General features: G+C 44.0%; 1 protein-coding gene across 2 annotated transcripts in view; it reads right to left on the bottom strand.

The window, feature by feature from the left end:
- Positions 1–3,063: 3,063 nt before the first annotated feature.
- The window catches only part of slc2a9l2 (solute carrier family 2 member 9, like 2), a 461,881-nt gene continuing 437,995 nt past the window's right edge, over positions 3,064–26,949 (bottom strand). For both annotated transcript variants that reach the window (XM_078541911.1, XM_078541919.1), the window contains exon 13: positions 3,064–3,717. In XM_078541911.1, the coding sequence (XP_078398037.1) occupies positions 3,451–3,717 (267 nt within the window). In that variant the 3' untranslated portion in view covers positions 3,064–3,450. The remainder of the gene's footprint in view (positions 3,718–26,949) is intronic.

Raw genomic sequence — 26,949 nt, 5'->3', positions numbered from 1 at the left:
GTCAAGGTGGCATTTAAACAAAGGGGCATTTAAACTTAACCAGTGTACAGCAGATAGTGCTGTAAAAAGGATGTGTGGTTTAGCCTCCCCCGCTGATCCTACACTATGAGGGAAGGACTTCAGGAGCAGGTACGCTGCACATTTCTCAGGAGATCCGGTTCGGAAGTCTGGGTGAGAAATGTGGAGCTCCTGTGTAAGGTAACAAAATAGGAACAGAGTGACAATCTGACAGTGCCACTCCTCGGAAGAGTTGGCCCAAATGTCACATACGAACATATGAATTAGGAGCAGGAGTAGGCCATTTGGCCCCTCGAGCCTGCTCTGCCATTCAACAAGATCATGGCTGATCTGATTGTGGCCTCTACTTTCCTGTCTACCATATCACAATGGAGTGGGACAGTCTGGGTGGGCCAGAGGTCTTTTTCTGTCCATCTGTTCCTATGTTCATCTGTTCCTCAGTTTGTATATCCCCGCCCCCCCTTCCAATATAAAGCGCAAATAGCATGTGATGGCCAGGTCACACTGCTTGGCTATTGTACACTGAGGAGTCTGCTTGGGATCTGATTCTGGGGTTGTACAGCCAGTTTTGCATTAATCTGCATCAAGGCAAAATTGGCAGTAAAATTGCAGCCTAATGTTTCCTGTAGATTCATCACAAGTACTTAGATGATTTTAATGAATGTTCTGTCAAGCAAATTTTTTTTAACAGAAAAAGGTAGCTTCAGATTAAATAATTGCCTTGAAATTCTACGTGGCATGGGGTGGTGTGTCCTTTCTCATCCCTGGTGGTGGTCAGGTGGACACGACGGACAAATGGAGTACCTGGGTTAAACAATTGTTCACCATTTCGTGGAGTTCTTCCAGATTCCTGCTGGACTTATGGCCCGAGGTTGGTACAACCTTGCTAGAATTTCAGGGTATTTGGTTTTTATGTACTCTGCCTTGCAAATGGTTATTGGAACAGTATGGAAATTTGTTCTGCAATACTTTTTGATTCTCTCATTTCCTCCCTGTGCTTTTCTTTAGATTTCCAATTCTTATTTTTCTGTCTCCATTTAAAATGGTTGCTGTTCTGAATTCTCAGCTGCAAAATTCAACAAAGTGAGAATCAATCAACTGTCAATGTCCAACGAGCAGGATAATGCACCAGTTGCTCTTCACAATTTCAGCACTTAACTCATAAAATATCTAAAAGTGATACATGACTCAGTGTCTCTTCAAAATATGAAATCCATGGGGAGGGGTGAAGTTGCTCTTGTTCTGTGGGTAGTAAATAATAGTTCAGGGGGGTGTAATTATTGTGGTGCTCTCTCATGTCTGCCCTGGCTGTGCAACAGTGATTTCCAAATATCCAGGACGTGCTAGAAAACAGGGGTTGATCTCTTGCTTGTCCTATTCAGGGTCATACATCAGTTTAAGGATCCCTCTCCCATTTAGGGCAGATTGATGGGCTCAGTTATTCTTTTTTTCCTTTATTCTTTCATGGGACATGGGCGTCGCTGGCAAAGCCAACGTTTGTTGCCCATCCCTAATTGCTCTTGAACTGAGGGCAGTTAACTACATGGCTGTGCATCTGGAGTCACACGTAGGCCAGACTGGATCAGGACAGCAGATTTCCTTCCCTAAAGGACGTTAGTGAATCAGGCCTGACTTTATGACAATCGATGATAGTTTCACGGTCATCATTACTGAGGCTAGCTTCGCATTCCAGATTTATTCATTGAATTTGAATTCCACCAGCTGCCATGTGGGATTTGAAAACCCATATCCCCAGGTCATTAGCCTGGGCCTCTGGATTACTAGTTCAGTGACATTGCCATTATGCCACCATCTCCTCGTGAACCAGAAGGCCTAACCAGTTAACTTTAAGGGAACCACTGGAGATCGCTGATGAAAGGATAAGTCATTTTGTATTTGGCTTACATTGTACATTGGAGGAGTGCTTTCGATTTAAGTAAATGGCAAGGAAAATCAGGCAAGGTGCATAACGGACGTCTGATCTGCTCCTGCTCTCTTATTCTCCTTGCTATATTGAATTTCCCCCCCCCGGAATGCCCCACCATGAGTAACTACAGGCTTTGTGAAACACTGAAGTTGTTAATAGTAGCAAGTAGGGCTGAGCCTTTCTGAGGTTTTCCATGGCCAGGATTTTTCACTGGTTGGGCAGGCTTGGCAAGAGTGATTATCATGGAGCTGCCTCAGGGAGCTTGAAGTGCTTTTTAAAAAAAATGAATAAAAACAATAAAAATTTAATGAAACATGTCCTCTCATGTGACTGTGTCACATGAGATGGGACATGTTTTTATTTTTCAGAAAAGGTTTTTATATAATCATTATTAGCCTTAGGAAACCGCTCGTGGGTGAAGTTTCCTAAAAAACATAAAGGCCGCTTGGCCTTTTCACCTGCCCACCAACTGTAACATTAATTACCTGTTTCATGGTCTTAATAGGCCTATCAATTATTGACAGGCGCACAGCCGACTCCGGTGCGTGCCCGCCTAACGAAATATCGCAAGACAGCGCAGTGACGTCGGGACACACGCCCGACGTTATCGCGCGTCATTTTACATTCTGGCATGTCCAGGCCGCCCCCACACGCCGAATGGAAAATTCTGCCCCATGTTTTCAGCAATTATTACAGGCACCTTTATAATTTTTGGGCCCCAGCACAGCTTACATATCATCATCAAATGAAAAAGCAGAATATTTGTAATTGAAGAGATTGACAGTGATAGTAAAGTAGAAGTAGCTTAGCAATCATGACTACAATTAAAAGCATTTTGACAAGTTTTGACTTGAAGCTCCATATGGGGCTGAATTCTTCTTAGAAACATAGGCAAAGCAGGCCATTCATCCCCTTGATTCATTTCCACCATTCAGTGAGATTATGGCTGATATGTATCTTAAGTCTATTCATCTGCCTTGGCTACAGAGCTTTTATACCCAAGCACAGGCCCCAGGAAAATTGCTCAATGCTCATACTATAATTTATCCAAATAATTTTTCTAAACAACTTTTAAAAAGTAGGCACTAGATTATGGCAATAATAATTCTCTCGAGACATTTATTTCAATATTTGTCTTGTTTATTTTCAGCCAGGTAAATTAATATATTAGCAACATGAAAATAATTATTTCAATAAAGTGAAGAATAGTGACTGTACACATTTTCCTCTAATTCAGACTTAAATTGGAGGAAGTGTTCCTCTTTTTGCCGTTGTAGTGAAATTGAACACAATTCCTTTTTAAGAGCTGAGATGATTTAGCTGCAAATAGCAGACAGAAGATGTCTGCCCTCACCATATTGCCTCAGCTGGTACATGTTTTCCACTAAAACCAGTTAGGTTTTGGTGAATCCAGCAAGAGAGTGAGGGCAAATGGTGAAAAGCACAATAACAAGTAATGCAAGTATGTAATAACATTGAATGAGGAACAATTATTGCTTTATCTGTTATGAAATACTCTCAATGTTGTCAGAGCTCCCGTTTACGTTGCTCTTCACCAAATTTTCTACAGGAGTCATTCTGAGGTGTAGTTCATTCTCCAGTGCTTCATTCGGCTCAGTTTCTAGCTCGGATACCTTGTTGATTTTGGCAAATGATTGATATATTTGCGCAAAGGTTTTGTTTTTGGTTTCAGGTAAGATGATGCAGAGATATAGTGACGCTAATATACAAATTGCAGCAAACAGCAAGAAACAGAATGATCCCAAGTTTCTCTGTAATATAAAAAAAAGTTAAGTAAGCAGCTGAAGATTACAGTTTAAAATTAAATATTGCAAAATAATGTTTGCTTCAAAATCTGAAACTGATTTGCATTATATGCGAATACAATTTTAGATATAAATTGAATTTCAAGCAAATCTTAATAAAAGAGATTTTTGAAAACCTTTAAGTTTTCTGATGCATAAATAATCATATTTACATCACTGAATGTTCACTTTGCAATGATTCAGTTACATATTTTCACCTTCCAAATCTGTGGTTGGAAATTTCATGGCTTTCAGGCACATTGTTACAATAACTCCAGTGAGAGAGTTTCTAGAAATTAGGTTAGAAATTTAGATACCTCAGGTGAGAAGTCTTACATCAGGATTTCTGTTATCCTCATTAGATGCAGAAACTCTGGGCAGGATTTTACCATCAGCGAGCAGGGGCGGGGCCCACTCACCGGCGTGTAAAATAACGCGTGGTGACGTCGGGGGGATCTCCCGATGTCACCGCACGCGATTTAAATTTTCAGGAAGACGGGGGGGCGCAGCAAAATCAGCTGGGCGCCCGCCAACCTGTCAATGGCCAATTGAGGCCATTGACAGAATCATTTATACAGTTAAACGACCTGCCTGTCCAACCTTAATGTTGGTGAGCTGGCCGGGAGCCCCGGCGGCAACTAGAAAAAACATAAAGCCTCATCCACCGGTGGGATGAGGTTTCATGTAGGGTTTTTAAAATTTTAATAAAGTTGTTATGGAAATTATGAACATGTCCCAACTCACGTAAGGGAATTTTTTTTTCTATTTTTAATATTGTTGAAAGTAGAGCCGATCTCCCTGAGGCAGCACCTAGCATGAGCGAAAGAGCGCACTCTCGATTTTAGGGATTCCCCCCCCCGCCCGTACAGGGAGCACATAGCGCTTCCCTGTGGACGTCACGCTGGGTGGGCCTTAATTGGCCCGCCCATGTAAAATGGCGCTGCACCTCCAATCGGGGGCGCCGATCGGAAGCGCGCCGGCATGTGCCCGCCTATCAACTTCCCCCCGATGGGGGGAAAATTCAGCCCTCTGTGTGGGTGGAATCGGGAGATGGGATGGGACTACAGGGACTTATAAAGTCAGGAGTTTCCATACCTCATGCTCTCATTGAGACATGATGTAGGATCAGAAATTATATGCCATTGTTGTATGATGTTGTATGTGCCTGCATGCCATTGTAATGTAAAGCTGCTCAGCAGAGCAAGGGTTAACGTGGGACTGGAGAATAGCATTGCCCACAGTATGATGTATAGAGTCACATGGTAATAGAGAGAGCGCTCTAGAAGCAGCCTACCTGCATGACAGCAGCACCTTGCATGGCATTAACTGGGATTTGTAAACAGTTAAAGATTAACAATAAATGGTTCATATATAACTTGTATGTTATAAACATGCACGTTTCAAGATCTCATCATTCAGACATCAAACAAACCCATAATGCAACATGGTGCTCTGTGGTGGGACCATAATACAACACCCATAATATACTGCGAAACAGCGGAAGAGGCCTCTACTTGGGACCCTAGGCTGAAAGGTACCATCCTTCTCTCAGTGAGAGCACTCTTGCCTTGGAGCCTCAAGGTCATGGGTTCTAGCCCATACCAGAGATATGAACAGCTTGTCAAGACTAACACTCCATTATAGCACAGTGGGAGTGGTGCAGCATTGCAGGGGCTGCTTTGTGGATGATGACATTAAACTGAAGAACTATTTGCCCTCTCAGGTGGATTATTTGAAGAAGAACATGCGAGTTCTTCTTGTGACCTGGTCAAACTATCCCCTTAACAGTTTAATTGATCATTTATTTTATTGTTGTTTGTGGGACCTTGCTGAATGCTAATTGGCTGCCGTGTTTCCCTAAACTACAACCCTGACTATACTTTAAATAAATTATGCCACTGATTCTGAAGTGTTTTTGGACATCCTGAGATTGTCAAAGGTGCCATATAAATGAGAGTTATTTCTTTCTTCCTTAGTGCAGTCGGACCTTTGAAGTAAAACTTATGCTGTTTAAAAATGACAAAGGCAGCATTTGGGGACATAAGTGAGTTATTTCTCAGTGGAGGGGAGGAGAGAGTTGGTATTTCCCCATACCTAGCAAGCTGAGCATCATCTTCTGCCATTTTGGCGCAGGCGAGGGGGACAAACATGCCAATTTTGGAGGGGTAGTTTTCCCAGCTAAGCATAACTTGGGTGGGTGCGGGGGGGTGGGGGGGAGGGGAGGGAGGAAATTCCTGCTTTTTTATAGCACCTTTCATGGTTTCAGGATGTCCCAAAATTCTTTACAGTGAATGAAGTATTTCAAAGGGCATTCACTGTTATATCAAATGAGAGAATCTAATCATCGCCCCTTGACATTCAATAGCATTACCATTGTCAAATCCCACACGATCAACATCCTTGGGGTTATCACTGACCAGAAACTAAATTGGGCTATCCACATAAATACTGTGGCTACAAGAGCAGGTCAGAAACTAGGAATCCTGCAGTGAGTAACTCACTCCTGACTCCCCAAAGCCTGTCCACCATCTACTAGGCACAAGTCAGGAGTGTGATGGAATACTCCCCACTTGCCTGGATGAGTGCAACTCCAACAATACTCAAGAATCTTGACACCATCCAGGACAAAGCAGCCAGCTTGATTGGCACCACATCCACAAACATTCACTCCCTCCACCACCGACACACAGTAGCAGCAGTGTGTACCATCTACAAGATGCACTACAGAAACTCACTAAGGCTCCTTAGGCACCCCTTCCAAACCCATGACCATTACCATCTAGAAGGACAAGGGCAGCAGACACATGGGAACACCATCACCTTGAAGTTCCCCTCCAAGCCACTCACCATCCTGACTTGGATATATACCACCTTTCCTTCACTGTCTCTGGGTCAAAACCTTGGAACTCCCTTCCTAACAGCACTGTGGGTGTACCTACACCATATGGACTGTAGCGATTCAAGAAGGCAGCTTACCATCACCTTCTCAAAGGAAATTAGGGATGGGCCTAGCCAGCGATGCCCTCATCCCATAAATGAATAAAATAAAAATGTCCCGGGCACCCGCTTGAAAACAGGTGTTAGATCTCTTAAATGTGCTATTGTGGGTCTTAAACCCCTCTTTAGGATGATCCCACATTTGGCACAGATTGGGTGGTGTTTGGTCTGCTCAGCTACTCTGGGCCTACTGCAGCCTAACCACAAATTTTAACAAAACAGTAATGTGATTATGACCAGATAATCGGTTTTACTGTTGGGAGATAAATATTGACCAAGATACTGGGGGGAACTCATCTGCTCTTCAAAATATATCTACTGCCCTGATTTTTGACAAACTTAGATAGTACCAGCAACCTCTCATTCTGTGATGGGAAGCAGGAGCTCACTTATGATTGTCTAACACCAGTAGTGTTTCTGCTGTAAATAACAGCAGAACTGAATGCTTTCTCAGTAATGTATTCTGCCAGTGACCATAGAGCAGGTAGCAAGTAGACAGATTTGCTCATTGATACTCTGTTATTATCCACTGCAGGAAATGTCCAAGACAATAGCCATGTAATGCTTGTTCCAGCATTTCTGAACATTGAAAAAAAAATTTTTGTGGTATCTTTTTAATTTAATTAATAGTAAATAAAAAGGGGAAAACAGCCTAGAAAATAAAACATTTACACTTTAGAAGCATTCCAATTGCTCTCCTGTTTTTAGCAAGTGACAATTGCGTATCTGATCAAAGATAAAGCTCCCTAGTGATACTGTGGGAGCCATGGTCGAATATGATTAATTGTTAAGCATAACAAGACTAGTATAGGTCAAGCAGATAAAAATATGAGTAAGGAATGAAAGGAGTCATTCATCAGAATATTCAGTCTGGCCCTTCGGGTATACGCATCATAATCAACTCCCACTAATTTATTTAATCTCTTGAGAGGAAAGAACAATCGGATGTAAAACTTTCCAGCAAATAAATCACTGTGAATGTCTCCCCGACCCCCTAAAGTAGTTTGGCAAAATTTCAAGTTATCCTGAACTCGCGGTGTGCAGCCTAAATTATTCAGCCCTAACTAGTCCCATTCCAAGGGTGACATTTTCTTGGTCCAGATGGACCATAATCACTGTCTTCATTTTGTACTTTTAATCTCCCAGTCCTGCTTTTAACTAAATATTCATTGAGTTGTTTTGAAAGGAAAATGTCAACCAACACATCTTTTAATAGATTCTCTAGGAAATCAAATCCACATTTCTGGAATGAGGAGGGAAATCCTTCTAATCAGTAGTGTTGCTCCAAATGATGATTATGTATTTATGTCCTACAGTTCTAAAATCAAAATAACAGGCAATTTGTTGTGTGTCTTTGATGTAATGGCCCATATTTTGCAGTAGCAATGATAGCAAAACTGCGTGTATGCACCTTAATTAATCCACTGAAACTGACAGGAACAATAACTGCAAATTTGCAGTGAAATGTATTTTTAATTGTGGAAATCCAGAACTTGCTGTCAGTGATTCGACGCTTCTCGAGAGACTGCACTATTTAAGTTCCTCCCAAGTCTACAGTCAATTAGAAATAATGAGAAGTTGCCCTTTTATGCTACCAACCTTGGTATAAAAACCCTTAAAAAATTATGCCTTTTTGAATGAGGTACAACTGGGTTTTTAATAACGTACTAAATTCATAATTACTGCTGATAAATCTCTGATGCTGAAAAATTAATTGTATGTTTGTGAAATGCCATCATAGAATTGTTACAGCAGAGAAGGAGGCCATTTGGCCCATTGTGTCTGCACCAGCTCTCCAAATAAGCAATTCACTGAGTGACATTCCTCCACCTTCTCCCTGTATTCCTGCACATTTTTCATTTCCAGATAACTGACAAATTCCTTTTTGAATGCCTTGATTGAACCTGCCTCCATCACACTCTCAGGCAGTGCATTTCAGACCTCACCTACTCGCTGTGTGAAAAGACTTCCTTTCATCACTTTTGGTTCTTTTGCCAATTATTTTAAATCTGTGCCCTCTTGTTCTCAATCCTTTCATGAGTGGGAACACTTTCTCCCTATCTACTCCGTCCAGACCCATCATGATTTTGAATACCTCTATCAAATCTCGTCACAGTCTTTTCTTCTCCAAGGTAAACAGTCCCAAACTTGTCAATCTATCTTCATAACTGAAGTCCCTTATCTCTGGAACCACACTCATGACTCTTCTCTACACTTTCTCCAATGCCTTCACATCTTTCTTAAAGAGCGGTGCCCAGAATCGGACCAAGGCTCCAGCTGAGGCTGAACTATAGTGCCTTATACAAGTTCAGCATAACCTCCTTACTCTTGTACTTTATGCCCCTATTAATAAAGCCTAGGATACCGTATGCTTTATTAACTGCAGTCTCAACCTGTCCTGTCACATTCAATGACTTATGCACACATACACCCAAGTCCCTCTGCTCCTGCGCCCACTTCAGAATCGCACCCTTAATTCATATTGTCTCTCCATGTTCTTCTACCAAAATGAATCATTTCACATTTCTCCACATTGAACTTCATCTGCCACCAACTTGTCTATATCCTTTTGAAGTTCTACACTATCCTCCTCATAGTTCACAATCCACCCAAGTTTCGTATCATCCATACATTTTGAAATTATGCCCTGAACACCAAGGTCTAGGTCATTAATATATATCAGGAAGAACAAGGGTCCCAACACTGACCCCTGGGGAATTTCACTACAAACCTTCCTCCAGCCTGAAAAACATACATGAACTACTATTTTCTGTTTCCTGTCACTCAGCCAATTTCTTATCCATGTTGCTACTGTTCCTTTAATTCCATGAGCAAAAACTTTGATCACAAGGCTGTTGTGCGGCATTGTAAAATGCCTTTTGTCAAAAGTCAAATTTCTCCATTATGATAAAATAAATCACACATTTTTATTTTTTCTTTAAAAAGTTTGTGTATTATATTTTAGCTTCTACATTAATCCTGTGTCCCAATCATTTATTTTGTTCCTTGTAAAATTTAATTAAAAGTGAAAGATAATCAGTACATTTTACTTCATGATTTGCTGTCTGTGAGAATACTACAATGTGATTGGCTGCTTACCCTGTTTCATGGCATCATCATTGCTGGATGCAAACCCTTGACTTGGCACAAGATTCAAATTAACACTGGGAAATGGAAACTCCAAGTGGAAAGGGAATACAGTAGGGCTAATATATGGGACATGATCAAGAGCCCAGTCAAATGTAACACCAGGGTTGCATTTTACTTATTTAAATTTAAATCAACAACAGGGCAAAATATGGGATGGGGGGCAAGGGTAGAGGAGGAACCTAAGAAGATGTTTTCCCTAAGTGCAATCCACAAGAGCCCACTTGTGACATTCTATCAGAGGGGTCATGAATCAAGCAGCTGAAGATAGTTGAGTTGAGGATACTTCCTTGATGAACTCCTATGGCGAACACTAGTAGTGATGTCCTGAGGTTGGGATGACTAGCTTTCAACAATCACAACCAGGTCCAGTACCGGCAGTGCTTCAGCGATCTGCTGCCATTGGGAAGGGTGAGTACCGTGTTGGCATGGGTCAGTGTGCAGATGGCCATCCCCCCGTGGACCTCAGGGGGGTTAGAGTGTGAGTGGCAAATGCAGGAGATGGCCAAGAGGGTGAGCCCTGGCTGCTTGGATTGAGTGTCCTGCGGCTCCAGGGTCATGAATCGGCTGTGCCCTGCGAGGTATTCCTCAGGTGGGGTTGGCCAGGCTGCAAAGGCAATGCAGGTACAGGGTGGACTAATCAATGCCCCTCTCTCTTCTCAGGAGAAGACATCCCTTAACAATATTGAGAGGTCATGGACTGCCGGGAGACCCCCACACCTCTTAATCCTCATGCGTTACGAGCAGGAGGCCCTAGAGCTGGAGAGGCACCATGCACCTCAGTCAACCGGCCACGGTGAGGTTGGGGTGCCAGATGAATGTAACAGTGTAGTGCACAGAGGTAAGAATATTGGTTATTGCAACCATTCTAGTGTAGTCTCCATATTGATGTGAGCCTTGAAATGGAGTCCCCATTGATAATCGAAAGATGAGGGCACCATGACGCATATCTCTGTCTCATCAGGGTGCCAGGCATGCACAGTGACAGTGTCATGACTTAAACTAATGACATGTCCTTCTTGTCCCTTTTGGGCTCACCAGCAGGCGGTCGCTATGAGGAGCCTGAAGGTCCACCTCTGACTCCGAAGGACCACCATGCTGAGCACGCACCTGCGTCTCACCCGCTCTGTTAAGCAGGCACCAGCACAGATACCAGCACCTCAGTGGGCATAAGATCACCGTCTAGTATCGGTACACATTGGTGAGGGCACTTCACACTAGCTTGAAGTGCAGATGGAGGCAGAGAGTGCCCAGGGTGCCAGCAGGCAGAGGACTGCTGGGGACCAGGATGATGCTCAGTTGATGACTGATGATGAGCCTCTGCAGTCGTCCATTAGGCGGCAGATGATGGAAGTCCAGCGAGGTGTGTGGGAGGATCTGGCAGAGATACATGAGGGAATGTGTGCCATGGTCTCTGTTGTGGAGGAGTCCCAGTGAAGCATGACCACAGCATTGATCCTCATGGCCGAGTGCAATGCCTCCTCCATGGTTAGTGTGGCAACTCCTATGGAGAGGCTGCTCCAGGGACTCAGTCAGGGATCCCTGGGGTTGTGCTCGGACCTGCAAATCCTCACATGGGCAATGACCTCAGGTGGTCAGTGTCAGTGTGGGAGATGGATTGGGCACCCAGTATCCCAGCTAGGTGCCCATCCATCAATGGTGAGCAGGGGGCTCCAGTGTGACCTTAGCGCACGAGCTGCCTGTTGTCTCTGCGGGCTCCTCTCAGGGCACTCCGGAAGATGGCAGCAGCTCCTCCGCCTCAATGACCATGGCATCTGACGAGGCTGCAGCAACTGGGGAGATGCCAGCCCTGGCACTGGCCACTCCCCCCCAGGCAGGGCCAGCACAGGCTCCACTGGCCAGAGGTCATCAAGGTTAAGAGGATAGCAGATTGAGCAAGGCTGTCTCAAATGCCAGTGCCAGCGAGGGGGGAGCACCTTGACGTAGCATTTGCAAACGTAAATGTAAAGCACCTTAAGCACAAGACAGCCTTATCACGGGTGATATTTTGTTCCCCCATTTTGCTTTAAATTTTTTAATGATGTGATTAAAAACATGTTTATGTCAGCTATGTTTCACATCACAATTAAATGAGATGTTACTTTGTGCTATTGGCCTCTGTATGCTTCATTTGTTCTGTAGGTGCAGGGTAGGCCATTATGTAATGATGGACGTGTGTCTCCTGATTGCACAGGCACAGACTGTATGTTGTTGACCAAGGAAATGGTCCTGTCAGGGATCAAGTATGGAGCCTGCAGCCCTGGCCTGTGGTGGTGGTTCTTATTTGATAGTCTTGCTGAAGGCGTGTTAGATCAAAGCGTCCTGGGTGTCCCTGCCTCCCTGGAGGTTACCCAGGTCACCGTGCTTTTCCTCGGACTCACTACTGGACTCTTCATCTGTTGACTGTGCAGCTGTGTCAAGATCTTCTTCCTCCACTGCGTCCCCCACTGCCGGCGCCAGATTGTGGAGAGCGTAGCATGCAACCACTATCAGTGACACACGATCTGGGGGGTATTGCGTGCTCCCCCTGAACAGTCCAGGCATTGGAAGCACATCTTGAGACCTATTGTTCTCTCTACCACCGCCCTTGTGGAGGCGTGGCTCCTATTGTACCGCTGCTCGGCCTCTGTTCTTGGATGGTGGAGAGGTGTCATGAGCCACCTTTTCAGGGGATAGCCCTTGTCACCCAGCAGCCATCCATCCAGCCGGGCTGGAGCACTGAAGAGCCCCAGCACCTGGGAGTGTCTGAGGATGTAAGTGTCATGGGAGCTGCCTGGGTACCTTGTACAGACTTGCAGAATCTGCATCTTGTGATCACACACTATCTGCATGTTCAAGAAGTAGAATCCCTTCCTATTGACAAAGGCTCACCCGCTGGCGCCTTAATGCCACATGAAGCCTCTGGCTCGCTCTGTCTGGCTGGCCTCGTCTGTACGGAAATGAATGAAAGTTAATACCCACCCGAAAATCAATACCTGTCACTAGCTTGGCCCAACTGTGGACAGCTGATTTGGAGACTCCACAAAGATCCCCCACTGAGCCCTGAAAAGAGCCGGAGGCATAGAAGTTGAGAGCCACTGTGACCTTCAGAGCCACTGGCATGGGGTGTCCACCCACACAGTCGGAGCTGATCTCAGGCCCAATCCTTTGACAGATGGACATCACTGTCTCCCTTGATAGTCGGAGCCTCCTTCGGCATTGCACCTTGGACATATTGAGGTAGCTGCTTCGCCGCCTGTAAATCCTGGCAGCAGGATAGTGGCGTCTTCTGTGGCCCCTTCCACTTTAGACTTCCTGCTGGCCCTGTGCCCCTTGTGCCTGCGCCTCTCCTCCCACAGGACGCTCCCCTGGAAGCTGCATTGAGATACTTGGCCTCCTCTCCCTTCTGCCCCTCTCTTCCTCCTCAGAGGCAGTGCCTCCAGCGGAGGCCACAATCCCCATTACCAGGGTGAGGGAAAGCTGTATGATACCTCCGCATAAGGGTCCACACAGTCTGAATCCTCCGGGGGCCTGGAAGACAACACTGAGTCCAGAAATGAAGCCTAGAAATGCTCAGAATGCAGCTCCGAAGCTAGATGAAGCTGTCCAGTTCACAGAAGCAACGAGCAGCAAATTATCTCCAAAACTCCTCACTACTTGCATTGACAATGCTATTGACCCTTGTTATCCTGCCCGTGGACGAGCTTTATCAAATTGCGGCCTGCTCGCCTGCCTGTTTTGCTTGTGCAATGGCCGAAAAATCACACTGCCTACGTAAATTCGGGGACAATTGGTGTGGCAACTGGCCTCTTAATTAATGGTGGGCGTGCCTCCATCTCCATCGTGCGCCCGCCTAGCGAAATATCGCAATAGTGTGCGTTGACGTTGGCATGCTCAGCCGACATCATCGCGCGTTATTTCGCGCTCGAGTGGGTCAGGCACGTGCCCACCTGCCAAGCAAAAAATTTTGCCCAGAGAACAGTGATAAATGGTTGTTTTTCAGATTGGAGGAAGGTTTGTTGTGGAGTTCCTCAGGGGTCAGTGCTATTTATTAATGAAGCAGACTGTGGTGTGCAGCACACAATTTCAAAATTTGCAGATGATATGAAGATTGGAAATGTTGTCAACTGTGATGAGGATAGTCTTAAACTTCAAAAGGACATGGACACGCTGGTGGATTGGGCAGACAAATGGCAGATGAAGTTCAATGCAGGGAAGTGTGAGGTGTTTTGTTTTGGCAGGAAAGATATGGTGAGACAGTATAAAATAAAGGGAGAGACTCTAAAGGAGGCGCAAGAACAGAGGGACCATGGTGCATACATACATAGGTAATTGAAGATGGCAGGGCAAGTTGAGAGAGCAGTTAATAAAGCATAGAGTATCTTAGGCTTTATTAATAAGGGCATTGAGTACAAGAGTAAGGAGGCCATGTTGAACTTGTATAAGACACTAGTTAGGCCTCATCTGGAGTACTGCCTCCAGTTCTGGGCGCCATATCTGAGGAAGGATGTGAAGGCATTGGAGAGAGTCCAGCAGAGATTCACAAAAATGATTCCAGGGATGAAGAACTGTAGCTGTGAGGACAGATTGGAGAGATTGGGACTGTTTTCCTTGGAGAAAAGAAGATTGAGAGGAGACCTGATAGAGGTATTCCAGATCCTGAGGGGTATAGATGAGGTAAATAGTGAGAAACCTGTTCCCACTCAAGAGAATATCAAGAACTAGAGGGCATGGATTCAAAATAATTGGCAAAAAGAGTAAATGTGATGTGAGGAAAATTTTTTTCACACAGAGGGTGGTTGGAGTCTGGAACAAACTTCCTGAAAGGGTGGTGGAGGCAGGTTTGATTAAGGTATTCAGAAGGGAATTGAATTGTTACCTGAAAATAGAGAATGTACAAGGTTATGGGGATAAGGCAGGGGAATGGGACTAGGTGGAATGCTCTTTCAGAGAGCCAGTGCAGACTCAATGGGCCGAATGGCTTCCTTCAGCACTGCGAAGATACTGTGATATATCAAAGGTTTATATTCTGAGTCTGCATTTCTCACTAAGGTTGGAAAACCCTGCTCTGTGCATCCCTGAATTTCTAATAATGAACTACCCATGGGAGAAGCTTCCCACGAGGAGCACAAAGTCAGAAAATTACACCTCAAGTGGAAGTGACATTGGGCTGCATTTAATATGCTCCTGCCAGGCATATTTGCGGAGGGGGGGGTGGGCACATAAAATAGGGTGGGTGTCAACCCCGCCACCTTTGAGGGGTGGACAGGTGCCGAAATTGACAGCCCTCCGGCCATATTCAAATAGGTAATCAAGGATCAATTGTTACCAAGCCGACTGACCCTGAGAACACGCTGCCCCTGCCATAAAACGTTTGGTGTGGGCAGCAGGGTGGGACCAGGCAGCCTGGTTTTTTTAAATGGAACCTTTAAAGGGTGGGAAGGAAGGTTCAATCTTTGGGACTGCTCTTTGTGGATTGGGGGGCGGCCGCCTAAAATCGAAACCCCCCCTTTCTTCCTAACCACGCCCACCACTGCAGTCTTAAACCCATACCCCTCCCCCCTCATCCCCCAGCCCCGCTTCCTGACGAGCCAATACCCTCCCTGGCCAAGACCCCAGGCTTAGCGGCTTCAAGGAGTCGTGGGCTTTCTCCTTGCGGTCCCAGCAGCAGCAATTTATGCGCTCTTGGCGTTATTGGGACTGAGGCTCTCTGAAAGAGCATTCCACTGAGTCCCACTCCCCTGCCTTATCCCTGTAACCTTGCACACTCTCTCTTTCCAGGCAGCAATCCAATTCCCTTCTGAATCGGATTGGCTGGCAGCCCCAGAGGGTGAGATTTCCTCCCCAGTGAAGGGCGGAAGTCCCGCATTGCCCTTGTGAAGCCCGCTCGCAGCACATCATGGCTGCCGGGTATGGAGTGGGCTGGCTCCACGCCGGCTTTAATTGTGGGGGGAGGTGAGCCGCCTGCCTCCCACCTCCCCCCAGCTGCACCCCCGCACCCCCGTATTATTGTCACATTCTGAGAAAGAAAAGGGTTGCTAAAGTTGCAACATCTTTTTAGTAGGAGTACCTAATCTTTATAACAAACAGTGACATATACACTTCAAAGAACAAGTGTCTTGGTTCACTTATGTGATTATATACATTTTCTTATTAGTTTCTTGACTGTTTATTGTGGATGAGAGCTGTTTGCTCAAGTGTCTTGAAGATTCTTTCAAATCACTGCGGTCAGGGTCGGGGAGCGCTCCCTTCTCTGACTTTCCAATAGAGCAAGTTACATTGGCTTCCCTGGATGTATGGGCTGGATTTTACAGGGCGCCGTGGACCTGCGCCCCTGGCTAAAAGGTTGTCGGCCGGCCCGCCTGCAATTCAACCGGCTGCTCCATAGCAATAAAACGCTGGGAACAGCATTAATTCTTTTCAGGCGAGCCTTCCACCCCTTTCTCAGGAGGAAGTCCTGCCTTGGAGAGCTGCCGGCCAGCAGCTCCGCAGCCCCAGCAGCGCCAGGCAGGAGCGCTGGCCCCTACAGACAGTCCCGACGGAGGAGAGCCCGGGTAAGTCCAGGCTATCGCTGTAGCCTGCCAACCTAGCCCCAGTGAAGGGCATGAGAGGAGTTTGGGAGTGGGTTTGAGAGGCTGGGGGAAAGGTTAAAGGCGGTGGGTGGGGGATTTATGACCTTGGTTGAGGGTGGTGGGTGGATTTGCCTCTGTTGGGCACAGGGTTCAACCCCTCTCCCTTGCTCCACACGAGCACGTGCAGCTAAAGCTGCCTCCTGTGGGCCACCCCTGCAGTGAGTAAAATAGTGGTGGGGTGGAATGAAGCCTTTAAATAGGCCATTAATTGGCCACTTAAGGATCTCAAGGGCAGATGGGCCGCCCAGTGCCTCCACTGGTCCCTTAAAAATATCAGATAGGTCAGGGCAGGCTGGACTTTATGAGATCCACCCCACCCCACCCCACCGCACCGCCTTCAAACCCATGGGCTGGGGAGTGTAAAATCCAGCCCCATTAGTGGGCTGATTAGTCCAGTTGGAGAGAGTCTGGATCCAGCTTCAACAGGCTTGGTCAGAGTGTGCACTGTTTTAACCATGTCAAAAGAGTACATCCCAAATCCGAACCTGTGCTGAAACTAACCCATCTCCTGCTCTCACAGCCCCTCTCCCTCAAATAACAATCTCAGAATTTAGTGAGAAAGGCAACCTCCATTCTAACTATGGCAATTTGATATCTCAACTCTTGTACTTCTGCCCTGACTCCTCCTGGCAGCTCAAATATAAACAACTTGCATTCATATAGCATCATTAATGTAATAAAATATCCTGACCAATGTTCCTTGTAAGTCATGCAGCAGCGAGACAATTTGAAAGTCCCAGCACAGACTGCGCATAAGTTGATCCCTGTCAATTATCATGCACGCACGATTGCGCTAAAAAATTTAAGGAGCCGACACGTAAATAAATCTCCTGCACACTCCAAAAAAATTAGAGGGAATATTAACGCCAAGGCACTTCACAGGAGTGTTACAAAGCAAAATTTACATAAAGGCACATAAGGAAATATTGGAGCAGATGATCAAAAGTTTAGTCAAGGAATTAAGTTTTAAAGAAGGATTGAGGGGCTGAGAAGTGGAAAGGTTTAGGAGAGAATGCCAGAGCTTAGAGTGAGGCATGGCCACCAATAATTACTCCTTATGGGATTACTACCTGAACCACGGGCAAACTGGCTAAGGGAAAATAAAGTCAAGGAGTTAAATGCGCGGCTCAAAGATTGGTGTGGGAGGAATGGGTTTCAGTTCATGGGGCACTGGCACCAATACTGGGGTAGGAAGGAGCTGTTCCAGTGGGATGGGCTTCACTTGAACCATGCTGGGACCAGTGTCCTGGTGAACTGAATAACTAGGGCTGTAGAGACGGCTTTAAACTAAATAGAGTGGGGGGAGGGTTCAGGAAAGGGGATACGTAGGCTAACAAAGCAAAAGGATATGGCAGCATTGCAGGGCAGCTATTTAGATAATGATACCCAGAGTGTGACAGGAAGGGACAGAGTGTACAAACATTTTAAAAAAGCAGCAAATAGGGTCAAAGGGGGAAAAAATGGTAAAAAGGCACAATTAATGGCTCTTTACTTAAATGCACGTAGTGTTCGGAACGAAATAAATGAATTAATGGTACAAATAGAGGTTAATGGGTATGATCTCATAGCCAATACGGAGATCAAAGTTGGGAACTAAATATTCAGGGGTATGTGACTTTTCAAAAGGACAGGCAGGATGGAAAGGGTGGTGGGGTAGCTTTGTTAGTATGAGATAGAATAAGTACGATAGCAAGAAAGAATCTTGGATCAGAAGATGTAGAATCCATTTGGGTGGAGGTAAGAAATAACAAGGGGAAGAAGACACTGGTGGGAGTAGTCTATAGGTCCCCGAACAGTAGATATACTGTAGGACAGAGAATAAATCAGGAAATTATGAGGGTGTGTAAAAAAGGCAGTACATTAATCATGGGTGACTTTAATCTTCATGTAGATTGGGAAAACCAAACTGGCAGAGGTAGCCACGAGCAAGAATTCATAGAATGTATTTGGGACAGTTCCTTAGAACAATATATTGTGGATCCAACCAGGGATCAGCTATTTTGGATCTAGTAATGTATAAGGAGGCAGGTTTAATAAATGATCATAGAGTAAAAGATACCCTAGGAAACAGTGACCATAATATGGTGGAATTTAGCATTCAGTTTGAGAGTGAGAAACTTGGGTCGGAAACAACTATGCTAAAATTAAATAAGAGTAATTGCAAAGGAATGAGGACAGAGTTGGCTGGAGTGGACTGGGATAGGATTTTCACAGAAAAAAACAGTTGATGAACAATGGCAGACGTTTAAGAAAATGGTTAATGACTCACAACAAAGATATATCCCAGTGAGGAAGAAGGATTGTAGGAAGGGGATAAACCAACCATGGTTAACCAAGGAAGTTAAGGATAGTATCAAATTAAAAGAAAAGACATACAATGTGGCAAAGATAAGTGGTAAGCCAGAGGATTGGGAACATTTTTAAAAACAACAAAAGATGACCAAAAAATAACAGAGGGAGAAAATAAACTTTGAGGGTAAACAAGCAAGTAATATAAAAATGGACAGTAAGATCTTCTTTAAATACATAAAAAGGAAGAAAGACACCAAAGTGAACATAGGCCCCTTAAAGAATGAGGCTGGGGAAATAATAATGGGGAATGAGGAAATGGCAGAGGAGTTGAATAAATACATTGCTTCTGTCTTCAAAGTAGAAGACACTAATAGCATTCCAATAATAAATAATCAAGGAACAAAAGAGGGGGAGGGAATAACTACAATAACTATCATTAGAGAAAAAGTTCGAGGGAAACTAATGGGGCTAAAGACCGATAAGTCCTTTGGACCTGATGGCTTGCATCCTAGGATATTAAAGGAAGTAGCTACAGCGATAGTGGATGCAATGGTAGTAATCTTCCAAGAATCCTTAGATTCTGGAGAAGTCCCAGAGGATTGGAAAACTGCCAATGTAACACCCTTGTTCAAAAAGGGAGGGAGACAAAAAACAGGTAACTATATGCCAGTTAGCTTAACATCTGTCATTGGGAAAATGTTAGAGTCTATTATAAAGAATGTAACAGCAGAGCATTTAGAATTACATAATCTAAGCAAGCAGAGTCAGCATGGCTTCCATGAAGGGGAAATCATGCCTGACAAGTTTATTAGAATTCTTTGAGGAGGTAACTAGCAGGATAGATAAAGGGGAACCAGTAGATGTAATATATTTGGTTTTCCAAAATGTGTTCAATAAGGTATTGCATGTAAGGGGACTTAATAAGATAAGAGCCCATGGTGTTGGGAGTAGTATATTAGCATGGATAGAGGATTGGCTGACTAATAGAAGACAGAGAGTTGGGATAAGGGGGGCATTTTCAGAATGGCACCCTGTAACTAGTGGAGTGCTGGGGCCTCAATTATTTACAATATGTATTAATGACTTAGATGAGGGAAGTGAATGTACTATCACCAAATTTGTGGATGATAGAAAAATAGGTCGGAAGGCAAGAGGTGAGTATGACACAAGGAGTCTACAGAGGGATATAGACAGGTTAAGTGAGTAGGAAAAAAAGTGGCAGATGGAATATAACGTGGGAAAATGTGAAGTTATGCTCTTTGGCAGGAAGAATAGAGGAGCTGAATATGATTTAAATGGAGAATGACTATAGAAAGCTGTAGCACAGAGGGATTTGGGAGTCCTTGTGCATGAATCCCAAAAAGCTAACATACAGGTTCAACAGGTAATAGGGGAGGCAAATGGAATATTGGCTTTTATTTCAAAGGGAATGGGGTGTAACAATAGGGAAGTCTTGCTAAAACTATACAAGGCACTAGTTAGAGCACACCTAGAATACTGTGAACAATTTTGATCCTCCTATCTAAGGAAAGATATACTGGCATTGGAGGCAGTCCAGAGAAGTTCACTAGGTTGATTCTGGGTATGGAGGGATTTTCTTATGAAGAGAGGTTGAGTAGGTTGGGCCTGAACCCATTGGAGTTTAAAAGAATGAGAGGTGACCTTATTGAAACATATAAGATTATTAGGGAGCTTGACAGTATAGATTCTGAGAGGTTGTTTCCCCTTGTGGGAGAGTCTAGGACCAGAGGGCATAATCTCAGAGTAAGGAGTCACCCATTTAAAACAGAGATGAGGAGGAATTTCTTCTCTCTGAGTGTGATCAATCTGTGGAATTCTTTACCATAGAGGGCGGTAGAGGCTGGGTTGTTAAGTATATTCAAAGCTGAGATAGACAGGTTTTCAATCAGTAAGGGAATCAAGGGTTATGGGGAAAGGACAGGAAAGTGGAGTTGGGGATTATCAGATCAGCCATGATCTCATTGAATGGCAGAACAGACTTGATGGGCCGAATGGCCTACTTCTGCCCCTACGTCTTATGGTCTTATGATCAATAGTGCCTTTAAAAGGTACCTATAATAGTAATGCTGTAATGCCAGAGAACAGCAGTTGATTGTGAAGTTGTTTTTTCTTCTCAAACTGTTTCTGGGTCAGTGAAGATGATCAGTTTGTCAATGTAAATTTTCTCTGCTGAAATAACATGCGGTGACTAGGGAAATCTTGAGGATTTGATGACTTCATATTGAACAACTGATCCTAATTCAGACCTTGTTATCTCTTTACCATTTCCATGATTTGGAAAAGAAAGGAAAATTTGACACAATATCAATAGTTATTGAGCTTATCAGAAATCTAGGCATCTAAAAATAAAATGATAAAGTGACACTACCATTCAGTGGCTCACCTACTATAAAAGGGCTTCTACTGTTTCAAAAAGCACTTTAACCCCCTCAGTTGTGCATGCTGTATTTTGTGGCATGTCTGTAAAAATAAGACCATGTAAGACTTCACTTCAAGTATTTAATTGATAGATCTTACTCCCCAATTGCCCATTCTAGTGAGAAGCGGTGCTCACATATAATACCAGCCAGGGAGCCATAGGCCTGGAGCGACTTATGTTCTGTTTATTGATTTTAATTGATGGATAAATCAGGGATGTGGGCCTGTGGTTTCCCACCTCGTGCTCTCTACAAACTCTGGTTTTTGTTGGAAATGCCTGATTGGAGAATCATCCCATACTTACTTCTTAACTGTTTTGGCACAAATCATATGTTTTATGTTTGTTCTAGAGGAATAATTTGAAAAGTTAAAAGCCTAAGGTATTAAATGCAACTTTTGAAAATGTGTCAATTCACCAATAAACTCTAAGTAGTGTAAGAATCCTAAAGCACAGCGGATTGTAGTTTTAATATTCCACTTAGGGAAAGGAAGAACTTGATTTCTCTTTTTTTTCCTCACTCAATATGTTTTAAAGGTACACAGAAAATAGGGCATAATCAACACAGTCGGCCAATCACCGAATGAAAAAGCTGTCATAGAAAGAAGGGAGGAAATATCTTTAAAAAAAGAGCGTGGCCCTAAAGTTTATGGGACCTGAGAGGGGAAAAATGACAATTTCCATCTGGTGATACAGGAATTTTGGATTACTTTAGGTTTCTGCCTCTAAATTTTGGTCAAGTGAGTGCTATGACTGGATCTTCCATTGCTTTTGCCCTATGTCCCAAGCTAGCCTGGGACATTCTGCCTGAGAGTTGATATGTGATCTGCTGATGCCCATAAAGGGTGATAGAATCTCCAGTGATAAAGATAATTCATTCTTCAGATTAGCAATTACTTCCAAATTGTTTCCATATTGCTCATTTAGAAGCATAACTTCCACTTACCTATAATATTTTTTGACCTTTCCTGGACTTTACCTCCCCCTGTTGGAGCAGTTCAGATACACCAGATAACTAGAGCTTCTTCACCACCCCTAAACCCCAAGCCGTCCCCCCTGAAACCCACTCCCTCCAACCCCAGTCTCCCAATATGGGATGTGACCATACCAGCAGCTTTATTGGGCTTCCTGACCACTGTACTTAAGTTGAGGAATAGGTCCCCATCCAATCTCAAGGTTGATGTCTTACTCTAAAAAATAGTCCTCTGGTCCACTTGCCTTTCTAGAAGCTGCTGAATCATATTTAAGAGGCAAAGGTCAAATGCTGAAACTTATGTCAAGCTCATGTAAACAAGGCTGCAAACATGTTTCTGGAAGGAAGGAACATCAGCTGACAGGGCCAATAATCATAGGCATTGAATGCCATACCATGACAAACACTTCAGCCATGAGTCATTTGATATATGGCTACAGAAAATGAAAAGATGATCAACTAGGCAGTACTTTTCTAACAGGATATACAAGATTATGTTGTTCAATTGATGATGTCTCAGAATAAGCCAATCTAAGAAGACAAAGGTTTAGTAAGAGAATTAGATAGAATTGGCTCTTGTTGCAAATTAACCTTCAAAAATCCTTCAAACACGAAAATGAAAAACAGACTAATATATATATATATATATAGGTGTGTTTCCCATTAGCACTGTGCTTAACCCTGAAGACTCCCTATACTGTCCTTAAACCCTAAAAGCCCACTAACATCAGGCCAGTCAAATTAACCATGCTGTTGGGAAAGCTTTTAGAAATTATAATCTGAGACAACATTGGCAGTGTCTTGGATGAATGTGGATGAATTAAGGAAAGCCAGCATAGATTTGTTTAGGACAAATAATATTTAACTAACATATTACAGAATCACAGAATCACACAGTGCAGAAGAGGCCCTTCTGCCCATCGAGTCTGCACCGACATGTGAGAAACACCTGACCTACCTACCTAATCCCATTTACCAGCACTTGGCCCATAGTCTTGAATGTTATGGTGTGCCAAGTGCTCATCCAGGTACTTCTTAAAGGATGTGAGGCAACCTGCCTCCACCACCCTCCCAGTCAGCGCATTCCAGACCGTCACCACCCTCTGGGTAAAAAGGTTTTTCCTCACATCCCCCCTAAACCTCCTAAACAGCTGCTCCCTGTCCATGCCCCTCATAATCTTGTACACCTCGATCAGGTTGCCCCTCAGTCTTCTCTGCTCCAACGAAAGCAACCTAAGTCTATCCAACCTCTCTTCATAACTTAAATGTTTCATCCCAGGCAACATCCTAGTGAATCTCGTCTGCACCCCCTCCAGTGCAATCACATCCTTCCTATAATGTGGTGACAAAATGATTGAGTTTTTTGACAAGGTAATGGTGAGAGTTGATGAGGATAATGCAATTGATGTAGTGTGCATGGACGTCTAAAAGTTGTTTGATAAAGTACTACATAACAGGCTTGTCAGCAAAGTTAAAGCCCATTGCACAAAAGGGACAGTGGCAGCATAGATACGAAGTTGATTGTGCTACAGGAACAGAGAGTAGTGGTGAATCATTGTTTTTTGACTGGAGGAAGATAGATAGTGGGCTTCCCCAGGGATTGGTACCAGGACCACTGCTTTTCTTGATCTATATTACTAACCTGGAGGTCTTATGGTGCAGTGGATAGCTTCCTGCCTTGGAGCTAGAAGCTTCAGGTTCAAGCCCCACTCCAAGATTCTATGGCCAAGGAAAATGCGTTCATAATAAGGCCAAACTAGTGGAGTGTCAACTTGTAAACCCTTCCAATACCCCAATAGCAGGTGGTCAGAGCAGGAGAGATTCCTGGTCAACCATGTGATGGAAAGAAATTGGAGTCACTGCCATGAATCTCCATAGCTCCAGGCCAGGAAGGATGTGCTGGCCCTGGAGAGGGTCCAGAGGAGGTTCACGAGAACGATCCCAGGAATGAAAGGCTTAACATATGAGGAACGTTTGAGGACTCTGTGTCTATACTCGATGGAGTTCAGAAGGATGAGGGGGGATCTGATTGAAACTTACAGAATATTGAAAGGCCTGGATAGAGTGGACGTAGGGAAGATGTTTCCATTAGTAGGAGAGACTAGGACCCAAGGGCACAGCCCCAGAGTAAAGGGAAGACCTTTTAGAACAGAGATGAGGAGAAACTTCTTTAGCCAGAGAGTGGTGAATCTATGGAATGCATTGCCACAGAAGGCTGTGGAGGCCAGGTCATTGAGTGTATTTAAGACCAAAATAGATAGGTTCTTGATTGGTAAGGGGATCAAAAGTTACGGGGAGAAGGCGGGAGAATGGGGTTGAGAAACTTATCAGCCATGATTGAATGGCGGAGCAGACTCGATGGGCTGAATGGCCTAATTTCTGCTCCTATGTCTTATGGTCTTATGGTATGTTGGCACAGCAACTCGGACTTTTTGGGAGGACTTAGTTGGCTAGACTTGGGTGTGCTGGTGTGGGTCAGATTGGAGCCAAAAGCATGGGGTTTGATCCCCATTCTGGCTGGGGTGGATTTGGGACCTCCCTCCTTGTCCTACCTGTAGTGGAGATCATAGCGCTGAGTTGGATCTACCTTTGGGCAGAGAGCACAAGACGAAGAATAATAACCTAGACTTGGATGTGCAGGGCACAATTTCAAAATTTGCAGATGACACAAAACTTGGATGTGTTGTCAACTTGAGTTCACCTTGGAGTTAGACTATAAAAAGAGATAGAGAGGCTGGTGGAATGGGTGGACACTTGGCAGATGAAATTTAAGGCAGAGAATTGTCAAGTGATACATTTTTTAAGGAATAACAAGGAGCGAGAATATAAAATAAAGAATACAGGTGTGCAGAAGCAAAGACCTCTGGGCTATGTGTGCACGAGATAAACAAACTCACAAGGCTTCGTGCCATGAACTGAACCAGAATATTCCCTGTGCTAGCTGCAGGGAGATGACATTGACTTATATTTCCTTCAGCCCTAGATCTGTAGAATCATTTCAGAAGAAGTTCTACTTCCTCAGCAGGGTATTTAAGGCAACACACTGTATATATCTCCATTTTATCCTTGGTCTCCCTCTTCACTCTCTTAAAGCAACACTTCCACAACCAACCCTTCACAATGTTGTCTGGTTAAGAGTACCTCTAACTTTCTATTCTGAACTATGACTAACAGCTTCACTAACACACGACGTCCACCTTGCACAACTCCAAAACCCCTTTCACAGCTTAACATCCTCACAAACCTACATCTATCACTTCACCTTTCTTACCCACTTTCCACAGGCTGACCATAATTGCTAACTGTACTCTCATTTAGTCTTTTGCCAATATTGTCCCTTAGAAACTCAATAATATTGTTTGAATCAAGATAGCGATAACATATCACTAACACCAAGGGAGTATGAAAAAAGTCCCTGTCAACAAGCTCTGTTGATCTAAATTAAATCTGTAATTATGGGTGACTTTAATCTGCATATGGATTGGGCAAATCAAATTAGTAACAATACCGTAGAGGAGGAATTACTGGAGTGTATACAGGATGGTTTTCTGGACCAGTATGTTGAGGAACCAACTTGAGAACAGGCCATCCTAGACTGGATATTGTGTAATGAGAAAGGAATAATTGGCAATCTAGTTGCGTGAGGCCCTATGGGGATGAGCGACCATAATATGATAGAATTCATCATCAAGATGGAGAGTGACGTAGTTGATTCTGAGACTAAGGTCCTGAATCTTAATAAAGGAAACTACGATGGTATGAGGCGCCAGCTGGCTATGATGGAGTGGGAAACGTTACTTAAAGGGATGATGGTGGATAGGCAATGGCAAATATTCAAAGAGGACATGGGTGAACTGCAACAATTGTTTATTCCTGTCTGGCGCAAAAGTAAAACAGGAAAGGTGGCCAAACCATGGCTTACAAGGGAAACTAGAGATAGTATTAGATCCAAGGAAGAGGCATACAAATTGGCCAGAAAAAAACAACAGACCTGAGGATTGGGAGCAGTTTAGAATTCAGCAAAGGAGGACCAAGGGATTGATTAAGATGGGGAAAATAGAGTATGAGAGTAAGCTTGCAGGGAACATAAAAACTGACTGTAAAGGTTTCTATATATGTGAAGAGAAAAAGATTGGTGAAGACAAATGTAGGTCCCTTGCAGTCAGAAACAGGGGAATTTATAATGGGGAACAAAGAAATGGCTGACCAACTAAATACATACTTTGGTTCTGTCTTCACAAAGGAGGACACAAATAACATACTAGAAATGTTGGGGAACACAGGGTTTAGTGACAGGGAGGAACTGAAAGAAATCAGTATTAGTAGGGAAATGGTGTTGGAGAAATTGATGGGATTGAAGGCCGATAAATCCCCAGGGCCTGATAATCTATATCCCAGAGTACTTAGGGAAGTGGCCCTAGAAATAGTGGATGCATTGGTGGTCATCTTCCGCGATTCTATAGGCTCTGGAATAGTTCCTATTGATTGGAGGGTAGCTAATGTAACCCCACTATTTAAAAAGGGAGGTAGAGCGAAAACAGGGAATTATAGACCAGTCAGCCTGATGTTGGTAATGGGAAAAATTCTAGAGTCCATTATGAAGGATTTAATAGCTGAGCACTTGGAAAATAGTGGCAGAATTGGACAGAGTCAGCATGGATTTACGGAAGGGAAATCATGCTTGACAAATCTACTGGAACTTTTCGAGGATGTAATGGTAGAGTTGATGAGGGGGAGCCAGT

This window comes from Cetorhinus maximus, chromosome 1 (assembly GCF_964194155.1).
Source record: "Cetorhinus maximus chromosome 1, sCetMax3.hap1.1, whole genome shotgun sequence".
Classification (NCBI taxonomy): Eukaryota; Metazoa; Chordata; class Chondrichthyes; order Lamniformes; family Cetorhinidae; genus Cetorhinus; species Cetorhinus maximus.
The sequence above is the reverse complement of the archived record's forward strand: the minus strand, read 5'-3'. Positions and strand labels throughout refer to the sequence as shown.